Source organism: Oncorhynchus keta, chromosome 3, assembly GCF_023373465.1.
Source record: "Oncorhynchus keta strain PuntledgeMale-10-30-2019 chromosome 3, Oket_V2, whole genome shotgun sequence".
Taxonomy (NCBI): domain Eukaryota; kingdom Metazoa; phylum Chordata; class Actinopteri; order Salmoniformes; family Salmonidae; genus Oncorhynchus; species Oncorhynchus keta.
This window is the reverse complement of record NC_068423.1, coordinates 23,589,264-23,616,631: the sequence shown is the minus strand read 5'-3', so window position 1 is coordinate 23,616,631 and position 27,368 is coordinate 23,589,264. Positions and strand designations below refer to the sequence as shown.

The 27,368-nt window shown below is 43.9% G+C and overlaps 1 protein-coding gene, 2 long non-coding RNA genes and 1 other non-coding gene across 7 annotated transcripts; 3 read left to right on the top strand and 1 right to left on the bottom strand.

Annotated features, from left to right (window-relative positions):
- Positions 1-161: 161 nt before the first annotated feature.
- Positions 162-20,459, bottom strand: LOC118368724 (WD repeat domain phosphoinositide-interacting protein 3-like). Its single transcript, XM_052493366.1, has 10 exons — positions 20,205-20,459; positions 19,125-19,199; positions 16,248-16,349; positions 15,869-15,956; positions 11,845-11,939; positions 11,453-11,643; positions 5,278-5,363; positions 4,961-5,062; positions 4,382-4,503; positions 162-3,872 (listed from the first exon to the last, which is right to left on the bottom strand). Exons 1-10 carry the CDS (start codon positions 20,269-20,271, stop codon positions 3,766-3,768), a joined length of 1,035 nt encoding a protein of 344 aa, XP_052349326.1. The 5' UTR covers positions 20,272-20,459; the 3' UTR covers positions 162-3,765.
- Positions 5,659-7,430, top strand: LOC127915049 (uncharacterized). 2 transcript variants are annotated; one of them, XR_008090032.1, is made up of 5 exons: positions 5,659-5,789; positions 5,834-5,963; positions 6,138-6,443; positions 6,574-6,617; positions 7,415-7,430. It is a non-coding gene; the product is annotated as an uncharacterized LOC127915049 (long non-coding RNA). The 2 variants fall into 2 exon arrangements; XR_008090035.1 differs by lacking the exons at positions 6,574-6,617; positions 7,415-7,430 and adding an exon at positions 6,924-6,986 and having other exon boundaries at positions 6,138-6,485.
- LOC127915052 (uncharacterized) lies at positions 14,064-15,507 on the top strand. Of its 3 annotated transcripts, none has more exons than XR_008090065.1 (3): positions 14,064-14,825; positions 15,000-15,263; positions 15,398-15,488. It is a non-coding gene; the product is annotated as an uncharacterized LOC127915052 (long non-coding RNA). The 3 variants fall into 3 exon arrangements; XR_008090054.1 differs by having other exon boundaries at positions 14,065-14,825; positions 15,024-15,263; positions 15,374-15,507; XR_008090050.1 differs by having other exon boundaries at positions 14,065-14,825; positions 15,374-15,507.
- Positions 20,460-24,269: 3,810 nt separating the features above from the next.
- Positions 24,270-24,341, top strand: trnaq-cug (transfer RNA glutamine (anticodon CUG)). The gene has a single exon. It is a non-coding gene; the product is annotated as a tRNA-Gln (tRNA).
- Positions 24,342-27,368: the final 3,027 nt, after the last annotated feature.

Below are 27,368 nucleotides of genomic sequence, written 5' to 3'. Positions count from 1 at the left end.
GCTTGCGGAGGGCTTGGGTGGTTCTTTTCAGACCAAGCATGGTTCCTTCTAAACTAAATGCATTGTGAATGCATATGATGCAAAAACATACTAAAACAGATTACAGCACTGCCTTAAACTGAGTTCACACACAACCTTTAAGTTACACACAGTAACCCGGGTCATGTACAAATGTCCATACGGACATGACATTTTATTTACAAATTTAAATGCAGGATTTTACAATCATTTTGAATGTGTCACATAAACAGGAGAGTTTGTGCCGCGTCCATATGTAGTTAAATGGCAGCATAGTGTTGTGTGTGTGTGTGTGTGTGTGTGTAGGGATTAAATTCCCCCGACATATGTACAATCAGAGCTGGATGCAACAAATGAAATGCATTCAGAAAGCGGTTCCCATTGAATTCAAAATGAAAGAGAAATGTGCGTCGGACAAATCATACTGAAAGATACAGAAAAATACATTGTAGTACTGCATTGTAAGGTCACATACATGGGCCAAAAAGCTGGACCTGATACTGTGACAAACATGAGATAGGCTCTAAAGTCAATACTGCTTGTAGATCCACAAATGTTACCATCATTTGTAGATCAGTTAACATATGCAGAAGCTTGCTAAAGCTGGCCCTAGTGAGCAAGCAGAAGAGACTTCTCTCTTCAAGAGGCAAACGACACCAGCCAATTAAACCTCACCAAAAAGGAATGGGTGTGTAATTCAGTCACACAAGGAAGTGGATTTTGGTTTCATAAAGGGGTGGAAATGCACTTTGATCACGGCAGAATACTGCATCAGTTTCCACAATGACCGGGACGGCTTGGTTCGGGGAAAACGGTTGTATTCATTCAGGAACGGATGCATGATAAACATTGGTTTCTTTGAAAGAATTAGGAAAATACGCGTCATTGAAAATCATCTGAGATCAAGTTGCCCGACTTTGATTCGGCTCAAAACTCAAATGTAAAGATCAAAGTACTTGGGCCTAGATTCAATCCGTACCGCGGAAGAGCTGTGTTATAGCGCGATTGACATACATTTCCGATTGAGCCGACACATGCAGCATTTACCACGGATGCGGTCTCCTCGAACACGGAAATGTTGCCTTTAAAAAAGGTGCATAGCCCAAAAAGGGGCGATGGGATTGAATCTAGCCCCAAATCAGTGCTTTATAGGTACTAATTAGAGTTGTAAATAATATATTCCCTCTCCACAAGGAGGGCGAGACTCACATCAAGGATATTACACGTACATATATACATAGTAAGCTACAACATGAAATGTCAGGAAAAGCGAAACATTCATTACCATGAGATCTCTTCTTCTTCTACGGTTACACGTGTTCAGTCTGGCGCATTCATTGTGTTTATACAGCGAAGCTAAACTCTACCAGGGTGAGATTTCACCAAGAGGAATCCCTGAGGTTAACCAGATAAACCACCGTAAATCAAGATTTAACAATAAAAAATCTGTGAAAAATATGAACTTTTTTCAATTTGACGAGGCAAGTCAGTTAAGAACACATTCTTATTTACAATGACGTCCTACCGGGGAACAGTGAGTTGTCCTGCCTTGTCCAGGGGCAGGACAACAGATTTTTGACCTTGTCAGCTCGGGGATACGATCCAGCAACCTTTCGGGTTAGTGGCCCAATGCTCTAACCACTAGGCTACCTGCCACCTCTTAATGGGTGACTCGTTTCTTCAACCGTAGGAAGAAAGCTCTGTTTCTAAGTGTTTACCCACCTGGCTCAAACTCAAAGATCTTCCTTTGTGAAATCCCACCCAAATATGCATATCAGTGCCTTCACGAAGTATTCATACCCTTTGATTTTGTCCACATGGTGTGTTACAGCCAGAATAAAACATTTATTAAATTGAGATTTGTTTGTCACTGGCTTAACCACAATATCCCAAAATGTGCAAGCAGAAATGTTTACAAATGACAACCGAAATGTCGAGTCAAACACTTTATGACAAACCTAAATACTTTCAGGAGTAAAAATGTACTTAATCATGTCACATAGTAAGTTGCATAGACTCGCTCTGTGTGCAATGAGTGTTTAACATTATTTTGAAATGACTACCTCATCTCTGTACCCCACACATACAATTATCTGTAAGGTTGAGCAGTGAATTTCAAACACAGATTCAACCACAAAGACCAGGGGGGGTTTTCTAACACCTTGTAAAGAAGGGCACCTATTGGTAGATGGGTAAAAAAAAATAAAAGTAGACATTGAATATCCCTTTGAGCACAGTGAAGTTATTCATTACATTCTGGATAGTGTATTAATACACCCAGTCACTAACTCAGTTGCCAGAGAGAAAGGAAACTAATCATGGATTTCACCATGAGGCCAATAGTGACCTTAAAACAGTTAGTTTAATGGCTGTGATAGGAGAACACTGAGGATGAATCAAACACATTGCAGTTACTCCACAATACTAACCTAATTGACAGAGTGAAAATAAGGAAGCCTGTAGATGATGCATGTTTTGGAAAATTTGGATTATGTTTGTAACAAGACACTAAACAAATGACCTGCAAAACACGAGGCTCAGCAATTACATTTTTGTCCTGAATACAAAGTGTTGGATTTGCCCCAAACATAACACATTACTGAGTACCACTCTCCATATTTTCAAGCATAGTGGTGGCTGCATCATGTTATGGGTATGATTGTAATTGTTAAGGACTGGGGTTCAGTCTGCTTTCCACCAGACACTGGGAGATGAATTCACCTTTCAGCAGGACAATAACCTAAAACACAAGGACAAATCTACACTGGAGTTGCTCACCAAGAAGACAGTGAATGTTACTGAGTGGCTGAGTTAGTGTTTTGACTTAAATCTACTTGAAAATCTATGGCAAGAACTGAAAATGGATGTCTAGCAACAATCAACAACCAATTTGAGAGTTTGAAACATTTTGAAAACGAATAACGGGCAAATGTTGCACAATCCAGGTGTGGAATGTTCTTAGAGACGTACCCAGACAGACTCACAGCTGTAATCACTGCCAAAAGGTGCTTTTACAAAGTATTGACTTAGGGGTGTGACTACTTACGTAAATTAGAAATATCTGCATTTAATTTTATATTTGCAAACATTTCTAAAAACATGTTTTCACTTATGAGGTATTGTGTGTAGATGTGTGTAAAAAATATATATATATTTAATCAATTTAGAATTCAGGCTGTAACAACAAAATGAGAAATAAGTCAAAGGTTATGAATACTTCCTGAAGGCACATATGCGAGTATATACACACTCCAATATTGATTCAGCTCAGAGGCACTCCCTATAGTTAGATTAGGTGGTGTTAGTTTACAATATTTATTTTTCTATGTATATACCTATTGGAATTAACGCAATACGCCTTTAAAAAAAATAACCAGAATAATCAACCGATCATTGTAAATTCCACGGAAGACATCTTTAAAAAGCAACAAAAATACATTTCCGTTTGGTTCTCAGAGTAGCAGGACAACAAGGTCCAGGTGACAGTCTGTCCATCTGTCTGTCCTTTGCTAGTTGTTCAAGGATGGTCTCTAAGTAGTTTGTGTCAGAGAGGACATAGACTTCATTCATTGCTCCCTCCATCCGTCTTGTCGTTTCTAAGGCGGTCTCCCTCTCTCCATTGAGAGTCTATCAGCACTGGGTGAGCAGAGACACCTAACCTCCTCCTTCTGTCCATCCCCCTTGTCCTCCTGCTCCAGAAAATAAAACACACATCTGTCTGTCTGCAGGAGGAGTCTGGGTTAAAGGTCAGATCTTCTCATCAGTCATCTCCAGGAACTGGGCGTAGACGTCTCGGGAACACTCCCCCTTCGGGTTGAACAGGAACTTGTAGTAGCTGCCGTCAGCACAAATGGCTGATATGAGAGAGAGAGAGAGAGAGAGAGAGAGAGAAAGAGAGAGAGAGCGAGAGAGAGTGTCGCAATAAGAGAATATACATCAGCTATATCCTCAAAGTCAAAAAACATTTTTTTTCTTCTGGTTGGCACAAAAGTATGCACAAATCTAAGAACAGTTTCCCGCTCAAAGTCTAAAATTATGTCAACAATAAAACAATCAAATAAGTCGTGTCAGGTCAACAATCAAATGAGTCAACATTGAAGAAATGTCCAGATGAATGTGTTTACAGACACTGGACAGGAAGCAGGAAGTCGCTAGAGTATGACTAATCTATGACTGCACTGGGCTCTGTTCCATGTACACAGAGAGCAACACTACCATACACACACACACACACCTCACCTATGACAGAGTTGGGTTCTGTTCCAAAGGCACACACACACACACACACACACACACACACACACACACACACCTCACCTATGACAGAGTTGGGTTCTGTTCCAAAGGCACACACACACCTCACCTATGACAGAGTTGGGTTCTGTTCCAAAGGCACACACACACGGCGAATTTGATGGAACCTGGAACTTGGAGAAACTCCACTTGGAGCTGAAGTACTTAGGAAGGAAACTAGCCGAGGCTAAGCTAAGGATAAAAGGAAACAACAATGATTCGGGGATGGGTTTTGAATTTATAGGAAACAAAACAAGGATTCGGGAAGGGGTTTTGAATTTATAGGAAACAAAACAAGGATTCGGGAAGGGGTTTTGAATTTATAGGAAACAAAACAAGGATTCGGGAAGGGGTTTTGAATTTATAGGAAACAAAACAAGGATTCGGGAAGGGGTTTGGAATGGTGGCTGGTTTAAAGATTAACATTGAAAAACAAATGTGCTCACTTCAAAGTTACTCTTCCAAAAATGGTGTATATCATTGAACAGTCAATAATATAGATAGTTCTCTCAAAAAGAGCTTCATCACCACTGGCACCAAGGTAGTACTTTAATCTATGATCAATGTTGCAGTATTTGGACCTTTTAAGAGCTCCAGTCACAAAGTGCATAGAAAGGGGAAACGTTTGTCTCAGACAAATCAGACAGACCTGGACTGTTTGTTCCTCTTGGGGTCCTCTGCAGCGAATATGTGGACTGTACCATGGTCACTAGACAGACAGATGAGGGACGCGTCCTGGTTGAAGTTGATGCTGGGGAACGGGGAACAGAGGGATACCAATCAGGACTAGAACAACAACTTACTATGACTAATATGAGGTCGTCGCACCGAACAACCTTTAGATGCACTCTGTAAGTCACTCTGGATCAGAACATCTGCTTAAATGACTCAAAATGGAAACGTTAGTTCATTTGTCACATCTAATATCAGGTGAAGAAGAGACTCCGGTTGGTTGGATGTTCTCACCAGTAGATGTTAGCGGCCTGTGACCCCCGCCTCAACTCCTGAATCAGGTGACCTGCCATGGTGTCAAATATTCTGATCAGGGTTCCCTGGAGAGAAATAAAGAGAGATACGGTGTTGAGAGTTGGTACGCCTCGTCTACAAGCAACCATGACAACCAGGTGGGAGTTGGTTGCGCCTCGTCTACAAGCAACCATGACAACCAGGTGGGAGTTGGTACGCCTCGTCTGCAAACAACTATGACAACCAGGTGGGAGTTGGTACGCCTCGTCTGCAAGCAACTATGACAACCAGGTGGGAGTTGGTACGCCTCGTCTACAAGCAACTATGACAACCAGGTGGGTGTTGTTACGCCTCGTCTACAAGCAACCATGACAACCAGGTGGGAGTTGGTTGCGCCTCGTCTACAAGCAACCATGACAACCAGGTGGGAGTTGGTACGCCTCGTCTACAAGCAACTATGACAACCAGGTGGGAGTTGTTATGCCTCGTCTACAAGCAACCATGACAACCAGGTGGGAGTTGTTACGCCTCGTCTACAAGCAACCATGACAACCAGGTGGGAGTTGGTACGCCTCGTCTACAAGCAACCATGACAACCAGGTGGGAGTTGGTACGCCGTCTACAAGCAACCATGACAACCAGGTGGGAGTTGGTACGCCTCATCTACAAGCAACCATGACAACCAGGTGGGAGTTGGTACGCCGTCTACAAGCAACCATGACAACCAGGTGGGAGTTGGTACGCCTCATCTACAAGCAACCATGACAACCAGGTGGGAGTTGGTACGCCTCGTCTACAAGCAACCATGACAACCAGGTGGGAGTTGGTACGCCTCGTCTGCAAGCAACTATGACAACCAGGTGGGAGTTGGTACGCCTCGTCTACAAGCAACCATGACAACCAGGTGGGAGTTGGTACGCCTCGTCTACAAGCAACTATGACAACCAGGTGGGAGTTGTTATGCCTCGTCTACAAGCAACCATGACAACCAGGTGGGAGTTGTTACGCCTCGTCTACAAGCAACCATGACAACCAGGTGGGAGTTGTTACGCCTCGTCTACAAGCAACCATGACAACCAGGTGGGAGTTGGTACGCCGTCTACAAGCAACCATGACAACCAGGTGGGAGTTGGTACGCCTCATCTACAAGCAACCATGACAACCAGGTGGGAGTTGGTACGCCGTCTACAAGCAACCATGACAACCAGGTGGGAGTTGGTACGCCTCATCTACAAGCAACCATGACAACCAGGTGGGAGTTGGTACGCCTCGTCTACAAGCAACCATGACAACCAGGTGGGAGTTGGTACGCCTCGTCTACAAGCAACCATGACAACCAGGTGGGAGTTGGTACGCCTCGTCTACAAGCAACTATAACAACCAGGTGGGAGTTGTTACGCCTCGTCTACAAGCAACTATGACAAGCAGGTGGGAGTTGTTACGCCTGGTCTACAAGCAACCATGACAACCAGGTGGGAGTTGGTACGCCTCGTCTACAAGCAACTATGACAACCAGGTGGGAGTTGGTACGTCTCGTCTACAAGCAACCATGACAAGCAGGTGGGAGTTGGTACGCCTCGTCTACAAGCAACTATGACAACCAGGTGGGAGTTGGTAAGCCGTCTACAAGCAACCATGACAACCAGTTGGGAGTTGGTTACGCCTGGTCTACAAGCAACCATGACAAGCAGGTGGGAGTTGGTTACGCCTCATCTACAAGCAACCATGACAACCAGTTGGGAGTTGGTACGCTTCGTCTACAAGCAACCATGACAACCAGGTGGGAGTTGTTACGCCTCGTCTACAAGCGACCATGACAACCAGTTGAGAGTTGGTTGCGCCTAGTCTACAAGCGACCATGACAACCAGTTGGGAGTTGGTTGCGCCTCGTCTACAAGCAACCATGACAACCAGGTGGGAGTTGGTACGCCTCGTCTACAAGCGACCATGACAACCAGTTGGGAGTTGGTTGCGCCTAGTCTACAAGCAACCATGACAAGCAGGTGGGAGTTGGTTACGCCTCATCTACAAGCAACCATGACAACCAGTTGGGAGTTGGTACGCTTCGTCTACAAGCAACCATGACAACCAGGTGGGAGTTGGTTGCGCCTAGTCTACAAGCGACCATGACAACCAGTTGGGAGTTGGTTGCGCCTCGTCTACAAGCAACCATGACAACCAGGTGGGAGTTGGTTACGCCTTGTCTACAAGCAACCATGACAACCAGTTGGGAGTTGGATGCGCCTCATCTACAAGCAACCATGACAACCAGTTGGGAGTTGGTTGCTTGTAGACTAGGCGCAACCATGACAACCAGTTGGGAGTTGGTATGCTTCGTCTACAAGCAACCGTGACAACCAGTTGGGAGTTGGTATGCTTCGTCTACAAGCAACCATGACAACCAGTTGGGAGTTGGTTACGCCTCTTCTACAAGCAACCATGACAACCAGTTGTAGAGAAAAAAAGGTACCGTCTAAACCCAGGAGTAGTGATAATTGAGAATTTCAATAAGCATTTTTCTACGGCTGGCCATGCTTTCCACCTGGCTACTCCTACCCCGGTCAACAGCCCTGCACCCCCCACAGCAACTTGCCCAAGCCTCCCCCATTTCTCCTTCTCCCAAATCCAGATACCAGATGTTCTAAAAGAGCTGCAAAAACTGGACACCTACAAATCAGACTGACTAGACAATCTGGACCCTCTCTTTCTAAAGTTATCCACCGAAATCGTTGCATCCCCTATTACTAGCCTGTTCAAACTCTCTTTCATATCGTCTGAGATCCCCAAAGATTGGAAAGCTGCCGTGGTCATCCCCCTCTTCAAAGGGGAGACACTCTAGACCCAAACTGCTACAGACCTACATCTATCCTTCCCTGCCTTTCTAAGGTCTTCGAAAGCCAAGTTAACAAACAGATCACTGACCATTTCAAATTGAACCGTACCCTCTCCGCTATGCAATCTGGCTTCCGAGCTGGTCATGGTTTCACCTCAGCCACGCTCAAGGTCCTAAACGATATCATAACCGCCAACGATAAAAGACAATACTGTGCAGCTGTATTCATCAACCTGGCCAAGGCTTCCAACTCTGTCAATCACCACATTCTTATTGGCAGACTCAACAGCCTTGGTTTCTCATATGACTGCCTCGCCTGGTTCACCAACGACTTCTCAGACAGAGTTCTGTGTGTCAAATCGGAGGGCCTGATGTCCGGACCTCTGGCAGTCTCTATGGGGGTGCCACAGGGTTCACCATAGACTATTTTCTCTGTATACATCAATGATGTCGCTCTTGCTGCTGATAATGATTCTCTGATCCACCTCGACGCAGATGACACCATTCTGTATACATCTGGCCCCTCTTTGGACACTGTGTTAACTAACCTCCAGACGAGTTTCAATGCCACACAACTCTCCTTCCGCGGCCTCCAACAAGTAAATCTAAATGCATGCTTTTCAACAGATCGCTGCCTGAACCTGCCCGCCCGTCCAGCATCACTATTCTGGACGGTTCTGACTTAGAATATGTGGATAACTACAAATACCTAAATGTCTGGTTAGACTGAACTCTCCTTCCAAACTCAGATCAAGCATCTCCAATCCAAAATTAATTCTAGTATAGGCTTGACATTTCGCAACAAAGCATCCTTCACTCATGCTGCCAAACATACCCTTGTATAACTGACTATCCTGCCGATCTTGGAATTCGGCGATGTCATTTACAAAATAGCCTCCAACACTCTACTCAGCAAATTGGATGCAGTCTATCACAGTACCATCCGTTTTGTCACCAAAGCCCCGTATACTACCCACCACTGCGACCTGTATGCTCTCGTTGGCTGGCCCTCGCTTCATATTCGTCGATAAACCCACTGGCTCCAGGTCATCTACAAGTCTTTGCTAGGATTCCTCTTTTGGCCGCCTTTCCTTCCAGTTCTCTGCCGCCAATAACTGGAACGAATTGCAAAAATCACTGAAACTGGAGACTCATATCTCCCTCACTAACTTTAAGTAGCGGTTTTTCGGATGACTGCCTTGCCTGGTTCACCAACTACTTTGCAGACAGAGTTTTGTGTGTCAAATCGGAGAGCCTGATGTCCGGACCTCTGGCAGTCTCTATGGGGGTGCCACAGGGTTCACCATAGACTATTTTCTCTGTATACATCAATGATGTCGCTCTTGCTGCTGATAATGATTCTCTGATCCACCTCTACGCAGACGACACCATTCTGTATACTTCTGGCCCTTCTTTGGACACTGTGTTAACTAACCTCCAGACGAGCTTCAATGCCATACAACACTCCTTCCGTGGCCTCCAACTGCTCTTAAACGCTAGTAAAACCAAATGCATGCTTTTCAACCGTTCGCTGCCTGCACCCGCACGCCTGACCAGCATCACCACCCTGGATGGTTCCGACCTTGAATATGTGGACATCTATAAGTACCTAGGTGTCTGGCTAGACTGTAAACTCTCCTTCCAGACTCATATCAAACATCTCCAATCGAAAATCAAATCTAGAGTCAGCTTTCTATTCCGCAACAAAGCCTCCTTCACTCACGCCGCCAAACTTACCCTAGTAAAACTGACTATCCTACCGATCCTCGACTTCAGCGATGTCACCTACAAAATTGCTTCCAACACTATACTCAGCAAACTGGATGCAGTTTATCACAGTGCCATCCGTTTTGTCACTAAAGCACCTTATACCACCCACCACTGCGACCTGTATGCTCTAGTCGGCTGGCCCTCGCTACATATTCGTCGCCAGACCCACTGGCTCCAGGTCATCTACAAGTCCATGCTAGGTAAAGCTCCGCCTTATCTCAGTTCACTGGTCACGATGGCAACACACATCCGTAGTACACGCTCCAGCAGGTGTATCTCACTGATCATCCCTAAAGCCAACACCTCATTTGGCCGCCTTTCGCTCCAGTTCTCTGCTGCCTGTGACTGGAACGAATTGCAAAAATCGATGAAGTTGGAGACTTTTATCTCCCTCACCAACTTCAAACATCTGCTATCTGAGCAGCTAACCGATCGCTGCAGCTGTACATAGTCTATCGGTAAATAGCCCACCCATTTTTACCTACCTCATCCCCATACTGTTTTTATTTATTTACTTTTCTGCTCTTTTGCACACCAATATCTCTACCTGTACATGACCATCTGATCATTTATCACTCCAGTGTTAATCTGCAAAATTGTAATTATTTGCCTACCTCCTCATGCCTTTTGCACACAATGTATATAGACTCCCCTTTTTTTCTACTATGTTATTGACTTGTTAATTGTTTACTCCATGTGTAACTCTGTGTTGTCTGTTCACACTGCTATGCTTTATCTTGGCCAGGTCGCAGTTGAAAATGAGAACTTGTTCTCAACTAGCCTACCTGGTTAAATAAAGGTGAAATAAATAAAATAAAATAAATAAAAAGCACCAGCTGTCAGAGCAGCTCACAGATCACTGCAGCCGTACATAGCCCATCCAACTACCTCATCCCCGTACTGTTTTTTTTCCTCCTTTACACCCCAGTATCTCTACTTGCACATTCATCTCTGCACATCTATCACTCCAGTGTTTAATTGACTAAATTATTGTAATTATTTTGCCACAATTTATTTCCTTACCTCCCTTATCTTACCTCATTTGCACACACTGTATATAGACTTTTTCTATTGTGTTATTGACTGTATGTTTGTTTCCTCCATGTGTAACTCTGTGTTTTAGTTTGTCGCTCTGCTTTGCTGTATCTTGGCCAGGTCGCAGTTGTAAATGAGAACTTGTTCTCAACTATCTTACCTGGTTAAATAAAGGGGAAATAAAATAAAAAATAAAATACTTAACTATTTCCACTGAAAATTTTACAAAAACCATTTACTTGAACAGTTCAAATGCAAAGTTTGGTAACAGAATGACGGTTGGTGTCGTTTGTGCCGTCATTCTGTTACTAAACTCAGAATCTGCAGTGTTCTTCAAGTAAATGTGTTTTGTACAATTTGCAGTGGAAATAATTAAAAGTAGTCCTTGCTCATAGAGTTGTATGGTTTAACCTTGTAATCATTGGTTTTTGTTTGACATACATTTTAAAGTAAAAAAAATCTGAGTCTCAGTCTCACTCTGTTACTGTGGAATGTCCCTTTAGTCAATGAGTATTTTTTTAAAAGGGGTTGTATTACTTTCTCAGAGGCGGTGGCTATCCTGGTTCCCTGCAGGTTGAGGGCGATGCAGCACAGCGCCCCCTCATGGGCGGGGATGTCCACTGGAGGCTTCTCGGTGTTGGCCAGGTCTACGATCTGCACATGCCCAGAGTGGGTGCCCGGGAACGCCAGGAGAGAGTTGTTACTGTTGGGACACAGCACACACAGACCTGGGGAGAGTGTATTAAAATGGAGGGAGAGAGAGAGAGCGAGCGAGCGAGAGAGAGAGATGAGGTGGGATCACTTCACTGTTGTGAAGATTGTTTGTTTACTTCAATTACGAGCATGTCTAATATTGTATTTAGCAGCCTGGTTAGGAGTCTGGAAGCTGCAGTAGACAGTAGTCGGTCCATCTGTATTGTAGTACTGACCTTTGGGGTTATAGCAGGTCTCAAATACATGCAGCTGATGAGGGTTGTGGGTGAACGTGAACACTTTGATCATTGAGTCCAGGACCACAACGATCCTGAGGACATAAGAGAGATAGAGACATTCGGCTAATGATTTCTGACCCACTATCATACAGCAATCCAATGGGGAAACATTGGTAAGAAAACATTGGCTTTACTCATTTCGTATGTATATACTTTATTCTACTGTATTTTAGTCAATGCCACCGCAACATTGCTTATCATAATATTTATATATTTCTTAATTCCATTCTTTTACTTTTAGATTTGTGTGTATTGTTGTGAATTGTTAGATATTACTGCACTGTTGGAGTTAGGAACACAAGCATTTCACTACACACGCACTAACATCTGCTAAATATGTGTAAGTGACAAATAAAATGTGATTTCTCCCGACATCGACATACTACCTTCTAACATTCCCTTTAACGTTACCTAAAAAGGTGACCATCTTAACAGTCATTGCTTTTCAGGCAAGTCCAGAGTAGTCCTCTCTAAAAGCAACAAGGACCTATACTGTGTTATACCATTACTGCATTGGGACCTAGTATTGTATAATTACCAACCAGTTACTATGTTAATGACTGCCAATCCAACAGGTTCTGGGCCTAAGAAGAGGGAGTGCAATCACAGCCTGCTATTACTGTACTACTACGGGCAGCAGGTAGTCTAGTGGTTAAGAGCGTTGGGTCAGTAAGCGAAATGTTGCTGGTTCGATTCCACGAGCCAACCAGGTGAAAAAAATCTGTTGACGTGCCCTTCAGCAGGGCACTAAACCCTAATTGTTCCTGTATGTCGCTCTGGATAACAGCATCTGCTAAATGACTCAAATGTAAAAATGTAAATGCTGGTACCGTCTCTCACCCTCTCTGTCCTGTAACTAAAGCTAAATATCTCCTTTGATTCCCAATACAGTGGCCTGCAGTACTTCCAACTAAATGACACTTTATTCGTCAAGATGCTTCGTAAAACAACAGGTGTCGACTAACAGTGAAATGGGTACTCATGTAAACAATGCTTATGTGATGGCTGTGTGCCATTGACGATGAAACACAACGACTGTAATTCCTAATTGGTCTTAAACAAAGAGTTAAACTCGTACTAAAATGTGAGTTACATTGGAGTCAATGGGTGTTTCTCAAAATGCTTATTACTGTGCTCTGAGCACGCAAACTGGAGCACGGGAGGGTTGGCGTACGAGTCCAAATCCAAGTATGTGAGCACAGAGGGCACTTCTCTAATGCGTAATTGTACATATTTTGAAGCATGCATCAATGCAAGCTTCAATGGAATGTATGCACAGAAATATGACGCAACCCCGTAAAAATAACGCAAAATGTATTGGAATCAATGGAGGACATTATTTGAGCTGAAGCAAGAGAAAATAAACTCCAACTTCGGAGTGAAATGTTGCCTATTCATATCTCATATGTTGCCTATTCATATCTCATATGTTGCCTATTCATATGTCATATGTTGCCTATTCATATCTCATATGTTGCCTATTCATATCTCATATGTTGCCTATTCATATCTCATATGTTGCCTATTCATATCTCATATGTTGCCTATTCATATCTCATATGTTGCCTATTCATATCTCATATGTTGCCTATTCATATCTCATATGTTGCCTATTCATATCTCATATGTTGCCTATTCATATCTCATATGTTGCCTATTCATATCTCATATGTTGCCCGACTATAATATTTCATTTATCTTGCTACGTTAATAAATACATGCTGTGTTCATTTTAACATGTTTACCTGCCTATGTTTACCTGTAGACCCCAAGCCCATAATAAGTAAAGAATTGTTAGCTAGCTACCAACGAAGGTTTGACATGTATCTTGCATAATATTAGTTTTAGGTCATTTTGCCTGTTAAAACTATCTGGTTGGCTACATTATTACAATTCACATATAGCTAGCTGATTGTTATGAAGTATACACACCTATTCATTCAAGGATTTTTCTTTATTTTTACTATTTTCGACATTGTAGAATAGCAAAAACATCAAAACTTTAAAATAACATATGGAATCATGTAGTAACCATGTAGTAAATCAAAATATATATATTTGAGGTTCTTCAAAGTTGCCGCCCTTTGGCATTCTCTCAACCAGCTTCATGAGGTGGTCACCTGGAATGCATTTCAATTAACATATGTGCCTTGTTAAAAGTGAATTTGTGGAATTTCTTTCCTTCTTAATGTGTTTAAGCCAATCAGTTGTTGTGCAAACGTAGAGGTGGTATACAGAAGATAGTCTTTTACCAAATAGGGCTGAGTCCAAATGATGGCAAGAACAGCTCAAAAAAAGCAAAGAGAAACGACAGTCCATCATTACTTGGAGAAACTTTCAAAGTGCAGTCGCAAAAACCATCAAGTGCTATGATGAAACTGGCTCTCATGAGGAGCGCCACATGAAAGGAAGACCCGGAGTTCCCTCTGCTACAGAGGACACGGTCATTAGAGTTACCAGCCTCAGATTGCAGTCCAAATAAATGTTTCACAGAGATCAAGTAACAGACACATCTCAACATCAACTGTTCAGAGACTGCGTGAATCAGGCCATCGTGGTCAAATTGCTGCAAAGAAACCACTACTAAAAGACACCAATAAGAAGAGACTTGCTTGGGCCAAGAAACACGAGCAATGGACATTAGACCGGTGGAAATCTGTCCTTTGGTCCAAATTTGAGATTTTTGGTTCCAACCGCTGTGTCTTAGTGAGACGCAGAGTAGGGGGAGTGTGAGGTAATACAGTAGGGGGAGGAGCAGCGTGAGGTAATACAGTAGGGGAGGAGCAGCGCGAGGTAATACAGTAGGGGAGGAGCAGCGCGAGGTAATACAGTAGGGGGAGCGCGAGGTAATACAGTAGGGGGAGCGCGAGGTAATACAGTAGGGGGAGCGCGAGGTAATACAGTAGGGGGAGCGCGAGGTAATACAGTAGGGGGAGCGTGAGGTAATACAGTAGGGGGAGGAGCAGTGTGAGGTAATACAGTAGGGGAGTGTGAGGTAATACAGTAGGGGAGTGTGAGGTAATACAGTAGGGGAGTGTGAGGTAATACAGTAGGGGAGTGTAGGGGAGGTAATACAGTAGGAGCAGTGTGAGGTAATACAGTAGGGGGAGCGCGAGGTAATACAGTAGGGGGAGCGCGAGGTAATACAGTAGGGGGAGCGCGAGGTAATACAGTAGGGGGAGCGCGAGGTAATACAGTAGGGGGAGCGCGAGGTAATACAGTAGGGGGAGCGCGAGGTAATACAGTAGGGGGAGCGCGAGGTAATACAGTAGGGGGAGCGCGAGGTAATACAGTAGGGGGAGCGCGAGGTAATACAGTAGGGGGAGCGCGAGGTAATACAGTAGGGGGAGCGCGAGGTAATACAGTAGGGGAGCGCGAGGTAATACAGTAGGGGGAGCGCGAGGTAATACAGTAGGGGAGCGCGAGGTAATACAGTAGGGGAGCGCGAGCAGTAGGGGAGCGCGAGGTAATACAGTAGGGGGAGCGCGAGGTAATACAGTAGGGGGAGCGCGAGGTAATACAGTAGGGGGAGCGCGAGGTAATACAGTAGGGGGAGCGCGAGGTAATACAGTAGGGGGAGCGTGAGGTAATACAGTAGGGGGAGCGTGAGGTAATACAGTAGGGGGAGTGTGAGGTAATACAGTAGGGGGAGCGTGAGGTAATACAGTAGGGGGAGCGTGAGGTAATACAGTAGGGGGAGCGAGAGGTAATACAGTAGGGGGAGCGAGAGGTAATACAGTAGGGGGAGTGTGAGGTAATACAGTAGGGGGAGCGCGAGTGCTTCTCAAATGGAATGTTTTACGCATTCGTCACACACACAAGAACGTACACAGGAAAACGTCTGCGGAGAATGCACTCGGGAGCACAGTAGTATGCGTATTGAGAAACGGCCAATGTGTGGTTGTGTTGGCACTCAACGCTGCTGATCGAAACACCCCGAGGGAAACACAAGTGTTCCTACCTGTCCCTTCGAAGCTTCACTGCTTTGACCTCCGTGGAGAACTCGATTTCTATAACCGTCTTTTTCTTCAGGTCATCCCAGATCATCACTAGAGGAAAACAGAGGACATGGTGGGAATTAACAACAGTCAAGAAGACTAACGTGAGAGAGATGATGCCGTTTGTCTCTAGTTTCAGAACAAATGTAAAGACATAACTGGATACGGTCAATCTGATGGAAAAGTCTACCACTATTGAGATAATTGCAAGGGAAACATTTCAAACAGATTTTTTTTTAAAGTGTTATTTTGAGGGTTCCAAAATATATTGTTTGTTATGTTCATAGTACATAGATACAGGCAAGTTCAACACAAGCACCACACACACAGTAACCACCATACCTTTGTTAGGTGGATATTTGGGCTTCTTCCCTCCTCCGACCAGCGCTAGGTAGTTACACCTGAACAGCATCTCCACATGGCTGACCCCGCCCTCCATGAACTCTGGAAGACAAACACAGAACCACCTCATTGGCCATTATGCTGTCAATCTGGCAGGTGCCGAGTAAACTGAGCCGATGAGAATCAAGGATGTTGCCTCAAACCACCACAATTATCCAAAATATTATTTCCGACAAGATCTCTAAAATGTTACTAGAAAGATACACTCCTGATCAGGAGGTTTAAATAGTTTTAATATCTCAAAGGTTTTACTCGTTTTCAAGAAAGTAGCAGACAGTAAATAGCAGGCAACTCATTCCATCTGCATATTAAAACAAGTCTTCCCAGCATGCATGATGCCTCACAGAAACCCAATAGCCTAGCACCTGCACACATACAGTGCCTTGCGAAAGTATTCGGCCCCTTTGAACTTTGCGACCTTTTGCCACATTTCAGGCTTCAAAACATAAAGATATATAACTGTATTTTTTTGTGAAGAATCAACAACAAGTGGGACACAATCATGAAGTGGAATGACATTTATTGGATATTTCGAACTTTTTTAACAAATCAAAAACTGAAAAATTGGGCGTGCAAAATTATTCAGCCCCCTTAAGTTAATACTTTGTAGCGCCACCTTTTGCTGCGATTACAGCTGTAAGTCGCTTGGGGTATGTCTATCAGTTTTGCACATCGAGAGACTGAAATTTTTTCCCATTCCTCCTTACAAAACAGCTCTAGCTCAGTGAGGTTGGATGGAGAGCATTTGTGAACAGCAGTTTTCAGTTCTTTCCACAGATTCTCGATTGGATTCAGGTCTGGACTTTGACTTGGCCATTCTAACACCTGGATATGTTTATTTTTGAACCATTCCATTGTAGATTTTGCTTTATGTTTTGGATCATTGTCTTGTTGGAAGACAAATCTCCGTCCCAGTCTCAGGTCTTTTGCAGACTCCATTAGGTTTTCCAGAATGGTCCTGTATTTGGCTCCATCCATCTTCCCATCAATTTTAACCATCTTCCCTGTCCCTGCTGAAGAAAAGCAGGCCCAAACCATGATGCTGCCACCACCATGTTTGACAGTGCGGATGGTGTGTTCAGGGTGATGAGCTGTGTTGCTTTTACGCCAAACATAACGTTTTGCATTGTTGCCAAAAAGTTCAATTTTGGTTTCATCTGACCAGAGCACCTTCTTCCACATGTTTGGTGTGTCTCCCAGGTGGCTTGTGGCAAACTTTAAACGGCACTTTTTATGGATATCTTTAAGAAATGACTTTCTTCTTGCCACTCTTCCATAAAGGCCAGATTTGTTCAATATACGACATGATTGTTGTCCTATGGACAGAGTGTCCCACCTCAGCTGTAGATCTCTGCAGTTCACCCAGAGTGATCACGGGCCTCTTGGCTGCATCTCTGATCAGTCTTCTCCTTGTATGAGCTGAAAGTTTAGAGGGACGGCCAGGTCTTGGTAGATTTGCAGTGGTCTGATACTCCTTCCATTTCAATATTATCGCTTGCACAGTGCTCCTTGGGATGCTTAAAGCTTGGGAAATCTTTTTGCATCCAAATCCGGCTTTAAACTTCTTCACAACAGTATCTCGGACCTGCCTGGTGTGTTCCTTGTTCTTCATGATGCTCTCTGCGCTTTTAACAGACCTCTGAGACTATCACAGTGCAGGTGCATTTATACGGAGACTTGATTACACACAGGTGGATTGTATTTATCATCATTAGTCATTTAGGTCAACATTGGATCATTCAGAGATCCTCACTGAACTTCTGGAGAGAGTTTGCTGCACTGAAAATAAAGGGGCTGAATAATTTTGCATGCCCAATTCTTCAGTTTTTGATTTGTTTGAAAACTTTAAATAATAATAATAAATGTTGTTCCACTTCATGATTGTGTCCCACTTGTTGTTGATTCTTCACAAAAAAATACAGTTTTATATCTTTATGTTTGAAGCCTGAAATGTGGCAAAAGGTCACAAAGTTCAAGGGGGCCGAATACTTTCGCAAGGCACTGTAGGTAAAGGTTGGACAATGAACAGAAAAGTGTTTGTTTAAAATAACGCTGGTCTGGAACAAAAGCCTGCACACCCTGCAGAAACCCAACAGGACCAGGTTATCCCTGGCCTATAGGCTCCCGAGTGGCGCGGCACAGCGGTCTAAGGTATTGCATTTCAGTGCTAGAGGCGTCACTACAGACACCCTGGTTCGAATCCAGGCTGTATCACAACCGGCCATGATTGGGAGTCCCATAGTGCGGTGCACAATTGGCCCAGCGTCATCCGAGTTTGGACGGGGTAGGACGTCATTGTAAATAAGAATTTGTTCTAACTGACTAGCCTAGTTAAATAAAGGTTCAATTTAAAAAATATAAAATAATAATTTCCCTATAGTACTAAAGACAGTAAGCCGTTGTTTCCTATAGTGACTTTGGACCAGGTTATGTGAGGAGTGAGGAGTCACATGTGCAGGGCCGAGTGGCGGAATGATTAACTTTCTCATATAGCCCTCCTCATCCAACTAGAGTACCAATCCAGCCACAGACAGATCCATCTCGTCTCACACACAGCAAGAACAGGAAGGAAGTGCGCTGGCTCTCGCTGTCACAATGCTGTGGCCCCGGTATGCAGCAAAAATGCCTTGATTTACTGCAAGCACTGCTACTCACCCATTGAGTTTCTTTACATATCAATAGAATGGTTACCCCATACCTTTTGATCAATAGTAAACTGTGGAAAAAACACATTATGATGAATCATGACTTATTATAGACAATTGGGATTTTATGTTTCATATTTGCTGTACGGTCATTATCTTGACATGTGTTTACCTTGTTTTTCTTTCTCTTTGAGTGGGTCTGCGTTGTACACTCTAAACCCATTCTCCATTCCGCAAGCAAAGCATCCTGGAAGGAGCACAGAAAATACCATTGGTTAGAACAACCCTGATCGAAGCTTGGTCCAAACAGATTCACACAGTGTATGAACAACCCAAGATAATCACATTGTGCCGCAATGTGCGTCTGTCTTCGAAGACATCGTGATAATATGGAAGGTCGACTAAGGACAGACTATGGTTTTCAGTCTCCTATCTGTTCTTTCTCTCTATCATATCAGAGTTGGAGTTTGTCCTACTGCTCCAGTGGCCAGATGCTGCCTGTGAGGAAGGCACACATAGTGGGCATTGAACAGAGTGTTTGAATATTAGCTACCTGTCATTTCATTGTTTGGAAGGAGACCCATTCATTCACTGCTCAGTGAAGAAAAGCTGGCGAGGGGCCACCCAGACCCACCCACCCTCACAACTTGAGCTGCCTAGTTAAAAACAGGTTCAATAAAAAATACATAGCCATCTTTTGATGTAAACTATTTAGCAGTTGTCAAACTAACGTTATAACCACAAGATAAAATGGGAACGTTATACCATCTTTGTTATAACCATCTGTGCTATACCGCTACTATGTAGCTAAGATAGTTAGCTTGTCAACGACAGAGACGCTAAAGATGAGGACATTTAACAACCCCTGCAAGTATATACGGTAAAGTGAAGAGTAACGTTATGTTGGCTATTTGCAACATACATTTAACGAAAGTTTGGCAGCTGTTTATTTGACATCAGACAACATTAGTGCTACAAATGGAAGAGCCTAACAGATCCATAACATTTAACTCGCTCTGGTCATGATGTTACACCTAAATGTGTTACATGTAATTTATTTTAGTTTTCTCAAATTTACAATCCAATCACGATTTCACAACAACTTAATATGTCGAGAGAACAACTAGCCAGCTAGCGAAGGCTGACAAAACGTTTAAAGTTAACCCCCGGCCTCAACACGTCGTCGGTAGCGTGGCATCGACGACAAAAACTGTCAACCAAAGGCGATTTCGATGAGGAAACCATTTCTCACCATGATCCTGGTTGAATCCCGCGTACAAGAGTCCGTTCCCGTGTGCATTTGACGGAAATAAATTCATTACTTCGATCAGATAATCACAGGCGTACGTTAGCCGAATTTGAACAGAATGCTAGCTAGCGTTCCTCCTGTGCCACAGACAAGCAGCCAGGAAAAACAACACAGCCAGACACAGCTATTGGTTTCAGGACGCTCAAACGAGCACCGAGCGATCGATTGATTGATTGGGAGTGGGCGTTTCAGTACTAGTCCACAGTACAAATGTCTCCTGTAGGCATGGAAAATATAATTCCAGCATCCTCAAAATGGCTTTACATTAACCAGGTTTCCATCCAACCTTTTAATGCTAGTGAAGTACATTGGAGAAAAAAAATATCAAAGACATCATGGGATGCAGTTTAATAGGCTACAGATGAAATAAGTTATTATGTACTTCACCAGGTTATGTAAGAGCACGGTGATGAGCTTGATGCTCATTTCAATAAATATCGAAGGTCTTATTCTGGTGACTTGATGATCGATGCTTGGCTGCCGTTTGACAAATTAAAATAATTTAGCTTTTATCCATAATAATCTCATAATGTAGTAGGCTATACCCACAGTGTGTCTGTGAGCTGTTGGCTAGAACACACTTCATCCGCAATAAGTGAATTTGATGGAAACACAACTTTGATGGGAAAATATGCATATGATTTTATAGAAAATTCCAGTGGAGGCTGGTGTGAGGAGCTATAGGAGGACTGGCTCATTGTAATGGCTGGAATGGAATGAATGGAACGGAGTTAAACACGTTTCCCTCTGTTTCCATTTATGCCATTCCAGCCATTACAATGAGCCCGTCCTCCTATAGCTCCTCCCACCAGGCTCCAATGGAATATTGACATAAAAACTGTCACCAATTGGGTGGAAACCTAGCTACAGACACCCTATAGGCTCAAGTGCGCTAGTCCAGTGCAACTTTGATTTTGCCTTTACGTCATGGTTCACCAGCAGCCCCAAACATCTAAAGAATAAGCTACAGACCAGCCAAAACAAGCTTGTAATAATTGTACTTAAACCTCCCTCCCATACTCATCTGGAGGTCAAGCATTTGTTTCTGTATTTCTTTTTTCTGTTTCCAGGCAAGTCAGCTAAGAACAAATTCTGATTTACAATGACAGCCTACTCAGGCCAAACCTGGACGACACTGGGCCAAATGTGCACCACCCTATGGTACTCCCAATCACGGCCAGATGTGATACAGCCCGGATTCAAACCAGGGACTGTAGTGACGCCTCTTGTATTGAGATGCAGTGCCTTAGACTGCTGCAGCACTCGAGAGCCCAATGCCACAGTGTATCTCTGTAACGTGTCTGTATCGATGTAATTGTATATTTATTTATGTAAAGAAATAGGGACCACAACAGAAATAAGTCCCCCACTTTATTCTGCAATCCTGGTCACTTTGACAAATCTTATATACAAGTATGTATTTTTTTAACTGACAAATACAATCAATCAATTCAAACTGTGCCGCAGCCAATTGATGAATAGAAAGAGACATCTGTTACAAATCACCAAACGCTGGGCCAATTGTACGACGCTGGGCCAATCGTGCGCCGCCATATGGGACTCCCAATCATGACTGGTTGTGATACAGCCTGGATCAATCAAAAAGTAACACAATAAATTGACATAACAATAACGAGGTGTCGTGGAAATTTCCTGTATTACCAAATCATGAGAGAGCAAACCACACACAAGTCAGAGTTATGAGCTTCACCATAGCCCTGTGACTCTCAGATCAATTCAGTGTCCATAAATTAATTATCTGAGAGTGCTTACAAAACAGTTCTTAGTATCATTTATTGCCAAGACACACCCATCTCAACTCACATGAGGGGTTCAGTGTAAATAGTCCGCTTGGCCATTTGATTAAATGAGTTGTTCAGGAGTCTTATGGCTTGGGGATAGAAGCTGCTTTAAGAAGCCTTTTGGTCCTAGACTTGGCGCTCCGGTACCGCTTGCCGTGCGGTAGCAGAGAGAACAGTCTATGACTTGGGTGACTGGAGTCTTTGACAATTTTTTGGGCCTTCTTCTGACACCGCCTAGTAGGTCCTGGATGTCAGGAAACTTGGCACCAGTGATGTACTGGGCTGTACGCACTACCCTCTGTAGTGCCTTCCGGTCAGATGCCGAGCGTTTGCCATACCAGGCGGTAATGCAATCGGTCAGGATGCTGTTGATGGTGCAGCTGCAGAACTTTTTGAGGATCTGGGGACCAATGTCACATATTTTCAGTCTCCTGAGGGGGAAAAGGTGTTCGTCGTGCCCTCTTCACGACTGCCTTGGTGTGTTTGGACCATGATAGTTTGTTGGTGATCTGGACACCAAGGAACTTTAAACTCTCAACCTGCTCCACTATAGCCCCGTTGAAGTTAATGGGGGCCTGTTCCTTTTCCTATTGTCCTTTTGACTTGCTCACAATGAGAGAGGTTCTTGTCCTGGCTCTACACTGCCAGGTCTCTGACCTCCTCCCTATAGGCTGTCTCATCATTGTCGGTGATCAGGCCTACCAATGTTGTGTCGTCGGCAAACTTAATGATGGTGTTGGAGTCATGCTTGACCACACAGTCGTGGGTGAACGGGGAGTACAGGAGGGGACTATGCACGCAACCCTGAGGGGCCTCAGTGTTGAGGATCAGCGTGGCAGATGTGTTGTTGCCTATCCTTACCACCTTGGGGCGGCCCGTCAGGAAGATCAGGATCCAGTTGCAGAGGGAGGTGTTTAGTCCCAGGGTCCTTAGCTTAGTGATGAGCTTTGTGGGCACTATGATGTTGAACGCTGAGCTGTAGTCAATAAACAGTATTTTCACAAAGTAGTTATTTTTGTCTAAGTGGGAAAGGGCACTGTGGAGTGCGATTGAGATTGCGTCATCTGTGGATCTGTTGGGGTGGTATGCGAATTGGAGTGGGTCTAGGGTTTCTGGGATAATGGTGTTGATGTGAGCCATGACCAGCCATTCAACGCACTTCATGGCTACCGACGTCAGTGCTACGGGGCACTCGCTTTCTTGTGCACAGGGACTATAGTGGTCTGCTTGAAACATGTAGGTATTACAGACTCGGCATGGGAGAGGTTGAAAATGTCAGTGAAGACACTTGCCAGTTGGCCCGCGCATGCTTTGAGTACACGTCCTGGTAATCCGTCTGGCCCCGCGGCTTTGTGAATGTTGACCTGTTTAAAAAGTAATTTATATTATTAATTCAGAGGCAAGTTTATCACCACAATCTATAAGAGAATATTGATTATTTTGGCCTTTAAAAGCGCTTGCTGCAGTATGACAATATATCCTTTCGCAAATAGCTAGTTAGCTAGCTGTCACCAATGACTGACGGATGAAATAAATACAATTTTATTTTTTTTAATAAAAAAAATATAAAAAGAGGAAGATAACCGCAACCCGGGTATACAGACATAACTACATTGTCGGTCTCCACCAGAGATAGCTGAGGAAGTACACCAGAGACAGACATTGCTCCAGTCAGATGAAAGTTAGCTAGACAGGTCAGGTAGATAGCTAGTTAGCTAAAATGCGACTACGTGCCCAGAATGATACGGTAGCTAGCTGGTTTGCTAACTCTCGGTAACCCATGCCATGGCTTTGGTAAAATTGTCCATCACGGTGTTGGCCCAGCGTGGCCTTCGTGAAAATATTTATGGAAATCGTAATTTGAAAAGAATGCTTTTACACGACAGTACTAATATGAATTCGTAGGCCCTGTAGTCATTCCGGCATATATATATTTTCTTAATGCCCCTCAGTGGTCTATAATGGATAAGGCACTGGCCTCCTAAACCAGTTATTGTGTGTGCGAGTCCCTTTAATTTTGCTTGCACTACCCATTGGGAATGATAACAATCACATGTGGGGCATGATGTTCCATGAATCAATATCGACTGCCTCCCAAACAGCCAGCTGTCAGCTTCCTGGTTGTGTACAATATATTTGCTATACATATAATGACACATGAAATTCCAATAGTTCAAAATGTGTTGCAGAATGAAAAGCAAAACGTGGTTCTATGGTGTAATGGTTAGCACTCTGGACTCTGAATCCAGCGATCCGAGTTCAAAACTCGGTAGGACCTAATTTTTTATCATGACCATGAAGAATTGTCACATGTATTCCACCAGAACATTTGTCCGACCTAAATTTGCGCTGTATTAATGCATGCGAGGTACTAACTAACAAGTTTGATGTTCATAACCCGTGCATTTTCAAGACTATCCTATCAAAACAAATAGGATAGAGAAAAGACTTAATGGATTAATTCATAGCAAAATGTTGTTTTCAACTCTCTCACTGTTCAGGAATGATTCAGTCCATTACTCTACAAGGAAAATTGCCCCCTTTGTATATAAGAAACTGAAACCTCCTCAGTCAATGTCCAAGTTTTAGTTATGGAAACCGAGCATCTGACAGGAAGATAAGAGCCCAGACAGGAAGATCATGTCAGTGACTCAACCCAATCAAGTGACGCACCCCTCCTAGGGGCTGCATGGAAGAGCACCAGTAAGCCAGTGACTCAGCCCCTGTAATAGGGTTAGAGGCAGAGAATCCCAGTGGAGAGAGGGGAACCGGCCAGGCAGAGAAAGCAAGGGGGGTTCGTTGCTCCAGTGCCTTTCCATTCACCTTCACACTCCTGGGCCAGACTACACTCAATCATAGGACCTACTGAAGAGATGAGTCTTCAATAAAGACTTAAAGGTTGAGACCGAGTCTGCGTCTCTCACATGGGTAGGCAGACCATTCCATAAAAATGGAGCTCCATAGGAGAAAGCCCTGCCTTCAGCTGTTTGCTTAGAAATTCTAGGGACAGTTAGGAGACCTGCGTCTTGTGACCAAAGCGTACTTGTAGATATGTACGGCAGGACCAAATCGGAAAGATAGGTAGGAGCAAGCCCATGTAATGCTTTGTAGGTTTGCAGTAAAACCTTGAAATCAGCCCTTGCCTTAACAGGAAGCCAGTGTAGAGAGGCTAGCACTGGAGTAATATGATCAAAAAATGTGGTTCTAGTCAGTATATTTAGTTCGTAGATAGAATGTGAGATTCAAATATATACGAAAAAACTGCTATTTACATGGGATAATACATGGGATAAGACAAAGACAAACACACGTCCGACTGCTATGCCATCTTGGAAATTACTCACCCATGTCCAGTCTCTAGATAACAAGGTAGACTAAATTATGGCAAAGGTTACTTTCCAGAGAGACATCAGGGATTGTAACATACTCTGTTTCACGGAAACATGGCTCTCTCGGGATATGTTGTCGGAGTCGGTACAGCCACCGGGATTCTTTATGCGTCGCGCCGACAGAAATAAACATCTCTCTGGGAAGAAGAAGGGCTGGGGTGTACGCTTCATGATTAATGACTCATGGTGTAATCGTAACAACATATAGGAACTCAAGTTTTGTTCACCTGACCTAGAATTCCGCACAATCAAATGCAGACCATATTATCTCCCAAGACAATTCTCATTGGTTATTGTCATAGTCGTGTACATTCCCCCTCAAGCCTATACCGCGATGGCCCTCAAGGAACTTCACTGAAATCTATGCAAACTGGAAACCATATATCCTGAGGCTGCATTTATTGTAGCTGGGGATTTTAAAAAGGAAATTTGAGAACAAGGCTACCTAAATTGATTGTAGCACTCGGGCAATACACTGGATCACTGCTCTAACTTCCGCGATGCATACAAGGCCCTCCCTTCGGCAAATCTGACCACAACTCCATTTAGCTCCTCCTGTCCTACAGGCAGAAACTCCAACAGGATGTACCCGTGATAAGAACTATTCAACGCTGGTCTGACCAATCGGAATCCACACTTGAAAATGGTTTTGATCACGCGGACTGGGAAATGTTCCGAGCACCCTCAGAGAATAATATAGATTTATACGATGATTCGGTGAGTGAGTTTATAAGGAAGTGCATTGGAGATGTACCAACTCTGACCATTCAAACCTACCCTAACCATAAACTGTGGATGGGTGGCGGCATTCACGCAAAACTGAAAATGCGAACCACTTGTATTTAACCATGGAAAGATGACTGGGAATACTTTCAAAAACAAACAGTTTAGTTATTTCCTCCGCAAAGCAATCAAACAAGCAAAATGTTGGTATAGGGACAAAGTGGAGAAGCAATTCAACGGCTCAGACATGAGACGTATGTGGCATGGTCTACAGGCAATCACTAACTACAAAAAGAAAACTAGCCACGTCATGGACACCGACGTCTTGCTTCCAGACAAACTAAACACTTTCTTTGTCCGCTTTGAGGATAATACAGTGCCACCGACGTGGCCCGCTACCAAGGACTGCGGGCCCTCCCTCTCCTCCTCCGTGGCCAATGTGAGTAAGACATTTAAAAGTGCCAACCCTCGCAAGGCTGCCGGCCTAGAAGGCATCTCTAGCCGCATCCTCAGAGCATACGCAGACCAGCGGACATATTCAATCTCTCCCTATCCCAGTTTGCTGTCCCAACATGCTTCAAGATGGCCACCATTGTTCCTGTTCCCAAGAAGTCAAAGGTAACTCACTTATATCATATTGAAGTGCTTTGAGAGACTACTCAAGGATCATATCATCTCCACCTTACCTACCACCTCAGACCCACTTCAATTTGCATACCACAATAATAGGTCTTCAGACGATGCAATTTGCCATCACACTGCACACTGTCCTATCCCATCTGGACAAGAGAAATACCTATGTAAGAATGCTGTTCATTGACTACAGCTCAGCATTCAACACCATGGTACTCTCCAAGCTCATCATTAAGCTTGAGGCCTGGTTCTTAACCCGGCCCTGTGCAATTGGGTCCTGGACTTCCTGACGGGCCGCCCAAGGTGGTGAAAGTAGGAAACAATACCTCCACTTCGCTGATCCTCAACACTGGGGCCCCACAAGGGTGCGTGCTCAGCCCCTTCCTGTACTCCCTGTTCACCCATGACTGCGTAGCCATGCATGCCTCCAAGTCAATCATCAAGTTTGCAGATGACTCAACAGTAGTGGACTTGATTACCAACTACGAATAGACAGCCTACAGGGAGGAGGTGAGGGCACTCAGAGTGTGGTGTCAGAAAAACAACCTCTCACTCAACAT